We start from the raw sequence: 8,823 nt of genomic DNA on the forward strand, positions 1-8,823 counted from the left end.
AAAAGGCTTAGCAATCTAGGTCAAGCAGCAATTGAATACAAAGGTTATAACTAGAAGAGATAATTGTTTGCTTTACTTCTTTATTCACTGTTCTATGTTTTAAGGAAAATAAGTAAGAACTTATTTCAAAATAGCAATAATCTATATACATATATAATGTATAATAATTGAAAACTGACAGTTTTATGATATTGGATACATGTGCACCATGTCATTGTAACTTCTGTATTGTTAGCCAGGCACGGCTGAAAGGTCAATATAATAAAAAATAATAAATATATATGTATAATGTTATGAGATTTAAGCTATTTAGTCTAAACATTTATATTTTTGTGATATAATTTGTGTTCATTCTTTGGAGTGAAAGAGGAATTATTTATATTTATTTCCTAATTTTTTATTGGTGGTTACAAGATTGGTCAAATCTACCGAACCTATTTGTTAGTGAAAATAACAGATAAAATATAAAGTTTTTTCTTAAGAAATGTTTGATAACTGTCTAGACATTATGAAGATTTTGCATGTGAAATTTGAGAATTTTCTGATGTATAAAAGTATTTTATTCTTAAAATGAAAATTATTTTGCATGTTGGATAGGCAACATGCGAGAAGAAAAAAATGGCATGAGAAAACATTGCTTTACAAACCTTAAGACTTAATAATGTGCCAAATTTCATTAACATTCACTTACTTACTTTAAAGTTATAGCATGAAAACTATAACAAGCACAAAATGGTTATGAGATCGGTATGAGGGACCGAGCCTGTGCTGAAAGAGTTAATAGATTATTTTCACAATGTGACTAAAAAAATTATAATGACTAAAAATTAAGTTTTGATAACCACAGTGGACAGAGCATACAATGAATTAGAAAGCCTACAAAAGTCAGTATGATTTGCTCAGTCACGGTATAATCCAGTGATTTTAAAGCTTATATATTTATTTCCAGTGATTTTATTTGTAAAGAAAGACAGTTTAAAACAATTCAATGTTTCTAACTACAGTTAAATATTTATAATTGTATTTAGAACACATTATAAGATCTATACCTAAAATCATATTTAATCATTTGTAAACAGGATATCTGTTTTCAAAAAAGTTTTTAGATAATTCATTATTATACAATCATACGATTTGCATTTTCATTTATTTTGGACTTCAACAATATGAAAAACATATTTCTCATAAGAGTTCCAACTTCTAAACAATGAAAAATCATTTCTGTAATAAGTCAATGCTGTAAAAGATGCTGGTGCCCTAAATAATACTATCTTTATTTGAAACAAATTTCTGATGTCTGTACACATTATTAGAGCGTTTTAAAAAAAGCCAAGGGGTGAAAATATATCATGCTAACCATTTAATTGATGTTCATATTGTTGTTTACATATACTCAGCTATTGGCTGGGGCTGTAACCATATTGCTGTAGACTCCAGTGATGTTGATGTGTTGATTTTAGAAAACCTTAAAAATCTTCTATGGTAACTAATGTATGAATCAAACAAAAATACTGACATCTAACATTTGTTTTTAATGCTTTTTGTTTATTGACTTATGAAGACAAATGGAGGGGTGGTCAGACTCCTTGGTCTCCTTCCCTAGATGTGCAGTTTCTTATGCAACATTAAAGAATACAGTTATGTATTAGAAACATAAAACCAATGTAAAATAAACAGTAAATTTACAATTTATATAACACTTAAATAGCCTAACAGTTAGTGGTGGGTGCTTCTGTCTAGTTGTCTTCCCTCTGTCCAGCAATTAGTGGGTTTGCAATAACAAAGGCAAGGTAAGTTTGGTATAGTTGGGAATCAACCCTGAGACTCTCAAATCCTGTGCCCCCCCCCCCTTCAAATCACTAGGCCATGCTGGCCCAAAGCTAAACAATCTTGAAGTAAAAAAAAAATGTTAAAATTGGGTTTTGATACCTGGCATGGACAGAGTAAAGATAGCCTATTATGCAACTTTATATTTAACAAAGAACAAATGTAATGGCAATATTTTGATTATTTGAAAATTTGGAATGATCAAAAATAGTAATAATTAGAGATACATATTCTGTGTAGGCAAATTATAACTTCCAGTACAACACCTTACCTCCTATGTGAGAGGAGGTAAGAATCTATCAGAAATAAATTTTCTGTGTAGGAAAATTATGTTTGAGTTGATTATTTTTGTGACAGTCAATTCATAGGTAATCTAGTATATCATGTTAATTGCCCAGCTCTAGTCAAGTGACCACTTATTTCTCTATTGGTCAAATATTGTCAAGTAATCTAAACCTTGTATTAAACACTAAATACTCGCATATTAGCCAAGGTTTTATGATTACCATTTTGGCCTCATATTTCCTCATCCACTTATAGACAAGTCTTGGAATTGCATCCCTACTAACATACTTCAAAATGATTGAGTGTTTACCCAATCAATATAAAACAGTATTGTGTCATAGCATAATATTTGTTGTTTTTTTACATGTTTTGTAAATATTATTATATATTAATATAGTATAATGTATTAGTTTAATAGGTCCTGCTCTTCCTCTGCTGAAAGCTTTATAGGTGATTGATGGATATGGCAGATATATATGTAGTGTGACTGACTTATTGTTACACTTTCTTCATAACTTTAGTTATTTGGTATAATGACAGGTAATGTTGTTTATTTCTGATACATGGAGTAAAAATGGTAGCACCAGCTTTGTTGTCAGAAGGCTTGAGACAAACCATAAACTTGTTGTTTTTTTTTCATGTAATTTACATTATTTGTATAAAAAAAATATTTGACCAGTTTTTATTTATTACCATGATTATTATTATTATGCTTATCTTTATTGCAAAGCAATATGAAAATACCTCTCTGTTTGTTTTATAAATCATTAAAGAAATGTTGTGTGCAAGTCTTTTTTTACTCTTTCCTCAACATATTTCAAAATATGAAACTTTAGTTACTGTGGAACCATCTTATATTTGTTCTAAAAATATTTTAAGAATATAGTAAATGATGAGATTCATTGCAAGATGCATGTGTACTTTTTGAATTGAAATTAAATAAAAGAATTGCTTCATTGCTGCTATGTGGAAATATAAGCTGATCTAAAACTATGAAACCCCACGTTTATGTATTTACAGTATATTTCTTTATTGAATCCAATTGTAAAATGCTGCCTTTTACTTTGAAAAGAATAGCATTAATGGACACAGTGGTTTGAAGTTATTAATATAATATTTGATTTCGTCAATACTTGATAGACAGATTTGTTAATTAAAGATTACACATGTAGATCTTAAATTTTTCATTTCACTATTCATTTCACTAACGTGTCAATTCCCTATTAAGAGGTATCTAAGTGATTCTTGAAAAACTAAGCTTTTTACCTAGAGTGTATGTTGAACATCTGTAAAAATTTATTCTATTTGAGTTTTTATCATATGAGCTGTAAATATATACCTAATGTAAACAACATTTTTTGTAATAGCTGTGTAGATGTTAAGGAACATGAGTCAGTTGATATTGAGAAATACCACTGTCCAGCCTGTGAGGAAGCTCATGGACCCTCTGTCTGTAAGTATGTTGTTTCATAAGAAATTAAGCAAGAAAACTTGCATTGCGTATTTTATATAAACATAAGTGTTTTTGATATTTTAACTTGCATCTGTAGAAGAAATAAAAGTTTGTGTGGTGTAATGCATGGACATTTAGTCTATGATAATGTGCTTCATTTATTTTTAAAGTGTGACTTAGTTTTTACATTTATTACATAGCAAACATATTTCATTGGAATTTGAAGAAATGTTTTATGTTTTCCTTGTGTTATAACATGATAAAATGATCTACAGACTTTCATACTTAATAGGAAATACTACTGTTCGGTTTTCAGTCAAATGTCGATCTAGGGCTTGAAATGAAGTGAAAAGATGTTAAAAGTTGATAATACTAGGTTCAGTATTAATTTGTAAAAAGTTTATTCCTACTTACCCAAATTTTTTGTAAACTGGAACACAGTAACAGTTTTTAAACAGCAGCAATTAGTGAGATTAATTTCAACATTGATGATATTTTGTTTACATTTTAGTGTAACTTTGTAACCAACAAATTGTGGAATTCAAACAACTTTGAAAAATGTGTTTAAAAATGCAGTAGGCCTGTTTTTGCTACCTAATTTAACTTTGACTGGGAGCTGTTGCTGGCCAAAGTTTCCTTATAATTGAAAATAAAACAGTTATTCTTAGCTAAAGTTGTCCATCAATATAAATTTGTTTATCTTTTAAAAATGTCGATATGAGGATCAAATGAGATTATAAATAACTAGGTACACCAAAACGATCTCTTTATATAAAGCTATTTAGCATAATAGCTCATTGTGCCTTTGTTTCTTTTAACCACCCTGATATTACTGTCAATAGTTGAACTTGTGCCATATTATTAATTACGATCACATAGGTCATGTGTATTCACATTTCCAAACTCACTTCCTTTAACACTAGAAATTTGAAATTGTAGTTTTTCTGTAGTTCATAAACATTTAAGAATACAATGTACACATTATGAATGTTTATCTAGTTACATGTACATATAAGAGAAAAATCAAAGGAACACTATATAAAGTAAAGCAGGTGAACTAAACATGAGGAATTTCTTCTTCCAAAACCCACCATCTAAGCACTGGTTTGAATTTTACCTTGCTTGCTTCAGCCTTTATACCCCACTTTATTGCCCAAAGCAAGTTAAATAGTTAAATCTTGTGGTTCTCTCCACCTACATCAATGAGCACCTATCCCAGAGCTATAAGAAATGTCCCCATTATTACTTCCTATTCACTTTTCTCAACAGCAGAACATTCCGACAATTGATGTGCTTGCTGCAAGTTTTTCTTCAGTGTTGAATGGCTTTAATTATATCTATGCTTTAGATGATTCCTTTTTTTATAGACATGTCTTCTTAGGTCTGGAGTTGTCTATTTTCTTTATTTTACAAAATAATGAAAATGAAATTTCGAAGTAATAATTTTTAAAAGTGATTTCACTAATATTTTGTGTTTATATCTCTTATTCTTCAGGGATCCTTTTGTCATTTTCATTTGGATCCTTCCAAATCTGCACTAGCTACCAGTCGACCGTTAGCAATGAGCTCTGTTGATATGGGGTGTTACATAAGACCATCTTGTGCATTTCTGGGTGGAAAACAATTATAACACAAGGACAAATACAGTACTGGACTATCATAAGTAAAGCTTAAGGTATTTTCTTATCCCTGCTGACCCCTAGATTAAATATATTGGGGCCTGTCTGCTTTTCAAAATAGGAAATGTGGTTCACCTATTGCAATATTTCCAGAGCATCATTCCTTGGGACTCCCCAATGCAAGTATCCCCCCATTTTTCCTTGTGGATTGTGGGAATCCTTACCACTCCCAGTTTGTAGTTGCTGGAGCAGTGGTCAAAGGATTATTCCTCCTGAGTGATGCTTGAACTCATTATTCCACTCAAGGAGAAGAGGGCAAAACTGGGTGCCCTCCTACCAATAACCCTGAATGGTTTTCCCAGATGTATGGTAGGAGCAGGACTAGCCTACTTGGAGGTTCAGAGATGACTCTTCCCTATCCAGTTGAGTTGAGTGTGGCCCTTCTTTTTGGTCATTCTCTTCATTTCGATGATTAAAAAAAAGAGGGTCCTCAGCTCATTGTACTTCTGTACATGAAGCGTTAATTCTTGTGCCATTGGTTGGACTGAGTTTGTTTCGCATCCTCCTCATAATTCTGGGTAGAAGGTATTGCCTTGCCTCTCAAGCTGTGGAGTTAGGATTTTGGGTTCTAATCCCAGGCTGTGCAATCTCTGTTTCTTTAGGTTGAATGAGGTGTGACAGGTCCCATAATTCAAAGTTTGGTTTGTTGCATTTTGTGCTTCTTCAGGTTTGGGTAAAAGTTTGTCCACTTATGTGTTGCTTGCCTTCTCTTTGTAATTTCGGTGGCTCAACATGCAACATTCTCTAACTTTCAGGTTGGGTTCCAATAATACCACATTACTAAACAAGGCCAATAAAAAGAAATCTTCATGTCCTAGCCACTACACCTTGGATCTAGATTTGGGTCCACAGCTCTATAATTCCAATGATGAGAAGTTGGACCTTGTCTTCCTGATTGGGACCTGGACAAATTTATGTTCTTTTAATGATGTTAGGATTTTGCCTCTGTGGCCGGTCTGCCTTTACCACCCAGAAAATAGATTTCATGTTGTCAAGGCAAAAAGCATACCTGTTCCAGAAGTAGTGAGGATCCCACTAGTGTGCTATTACTATATCTCATTTTCACACACTTTTTTTCTACGCAGATGCTTTCTGTGTGGATCTTGCCCTCACTGGCCACTCCACCTTGTTCGTGTGGGATTTGAGCTAAAATGTGAGTAGAGGCGTGTTTCGGAAGTTAACATTTTCCTATACCAAAAATTTATTTCCAATAATATTTACCCATCCTTCCTCCCCTCCCTTCTCACCAATCCATTTGCCAGCCATATCTCAACTTTATGACTGCTCCAGTCCTGATCGTTTGTTATGTCCTGTTAGGGCCCTCAAGTATTATGTGGCTCGTACTAACTCCTTTCGTGGTAGTAGGAATCAATTGTTCATTCATTGGAATCCTTCTATTTCCTGTGACTTATCTCCCATTACTCTAATGTTGTGGCTTCGTAAATTGATTCACATTCCCTATAATGGATTATCGTTAGAGGAGAGGATTATTTTGCATGTCACATCTCACCAGATTAGCTGCTTGGTTGAATTGCCCTCTAGAAGACATTGTGCGGGTTGGTATGTGGATTACTACTAATACTTTCCTATCTCATTACTTACATGATCTGGCACTATCCTCTGTAGCTATTTTGACCACATCTGTTAGATTTTAACCAGGGGTGAGTATTTCTTCAATTATATATTATTTTTATTTTCAGGATCCCTTTTATTTTTCACTGGATCCGACACTGTGGCAAGCATTGCCCAGGCAGGTATGCTTTCTCTTTTCAATTCTGCACTAGCAACCACTTTCACTATAATTACTACATGTTGCAAGAGACTGTCAAAATGGGGTGTTCCATAAGACCATCTAGGCACGTACAGGATGGTATTATCTTTTATCATAGACTGCTACTCATGGACTATCATGAGTAAAGCTAAAGGTGATTCTGCCCATCCATGCTGATCTTCAGATTGAATAAATAGGGGTTGGTTTGCTTTTAGAAATGTAGGGAACTTGGTTCACCTATTGCACAGTTTCCAGAGCACTGTTCCTCCAAACTCCCCAATGCGTATTACATTCTTGTTCTACTCCTTGCCCACTTGGTTGGGGACTGAGGTTAAATGTTCATAATTCCAGACCAGATGAGTTCTGTTCCTTTGATTGAGTATGGCATACATAATCCCATCATTCCAAGCTTGGGGTGTTGCCCTTTGGACTTCTTCAGGTGGAGGAGAAAGTTTGTCCACTTCAGTGTTGCATACTTTCTTGTTGTGATTCTGGTGGTGCAAAACGCATACTTGGAGATCAATATTAAGGGTTTTTTTTAACTGCTACACGACCAAATATTCCATTCTTGTTGAGTCTTCTTGATACTGTATATCTGGACACTTTTCTGTCATTTGGTACGTGGTCATTTGTCTCATGCTTGAGATCAGTGGCAGTCTTCCTTATTCCCCGAAGGCTGCATAAACGAAGATACTTAACATCAGTATCATTGAGTTTAGGTGTTCTGCTTTTTCCTTTTCTATTTCTGTCTTGGTATCACAATCTAGGTGTACATGACAGTGTTTGGGGAGCATTTCAAGTCTGGAGCAATTTGTCAGAGAGCTCAACCAGCATCACGTAAAACTCTACTGACAATTCTCTATGCTTTTTGGGACATGGCATGACAAAAAAACTTAATATATAGTGTTAAATACTGTTTTTATCAAGGTTTATTTGTGGAATGCTATTAAATTGATTTCTTCCAGCATATACCGGTATCATATGCTAGCTCTTTGGTAGTTTCTTTCTATATAATTAAGGCACTGCATGGGGTACCATGACAGTTATTTCAGACCCTAAATTTGAATCAGTATGCTCATTCAAGCAGAACCCTTATGACACGCCCTTGGTACAAGTATATGGGAATTCTAAAGAATGATAAGTATTCTCACCGTGGCTCATTCAATTGTCAACAGGGATCAGTGAAGCATTACCATAATGCAATGGCATGGAAGAATTAGCCCTATAAAATGGAAAGAATGACAAAATATTCTCTTGTTCTAACACTTTTGCACAGTACTGTATGCTTGACTGGAAGAAATCATTGTTTTATCTGGGAATTTTATTGGTCAGGTATCTAAATTTTTCTAATTATTCAAGCTTGAGATCAACTGTTAAGATAATTAAAAAATTTTTTTACTGGAGGTATTGAAGGGGGTTCAATTTGTTCCATAAGGCAGGAACTATTATGTATTATGGTGTAGTATATGTAAACATGCATAACAAATATGTAATTTTTACCTCATCACAATGTTAACTTTACAAGCTTTATTGTCTTAGATGTAGCATTTTATACAACTGGTAGGATTTATTTTTCTAGATTTTAATAAAATCAACAGCAACTCTGAAATAGTGTAATAATCAAGAAAGCTAAGGAGTGAAACAGAAGTAGATAATAAATGGAATAATATAATGATAAGAAAAGTAAAAAAAATAACTTTGTATTACAACGAGAAGAATGCTATTCAAGTATAACACATTGTTATTTACCCAGGATGAATTATAAATCAATAAAAATTGTAAAAATACTTTGAAGAAGGGAAGTACAT

At 33.2% G+C, this 8,823-nt stretch overlaps 1 protein-coding gene across 2 annotated transcripts in view; it reads left to right on the plus strand.

Annotated features, from left to right (window-relative positions):
* The window catches only part of LOC106460169 (histone lysine demethylase PHF8-like), a 52,959-nt gene that overhangs the window by 4,791 nt on the left and 39,345 nt on the right, over nt 1-8,823 (plus strand). For both annotated transcript variants that reach the window (XR_002610695.1, XM_022386823.1), the window contains exon 2: nt 3,480-3,565. Coding sequence is in view for 1 of the 2 variants with exons in the window: in XM_022386823.1 (XP_022242531.1) it covers nt 3,480-3,565 (86 nt within the window). In the remaining variant the exon portion in view is untranslated. The remainder of the gene's footprint in view (nt 1-3,479; nt 3,566-8,823) is intronic.

Source organism: Limulus polyphemus, unplaced genomic scaffold (assembly GCF_000517525.1).
Source record: "Limulus polyphemus unplaced genomic scaffold, Limulus_polyphemus-2.1.2 Scaffold722, whole genome shotgun sequence".
NCBI classification, from domain to species: domain Eukaryota; kingdom Metazoa; phylum Arthropoda; class Merostomata; order Xiphosura; family Limulidae; genus Limulus; species Limulus polyphemus.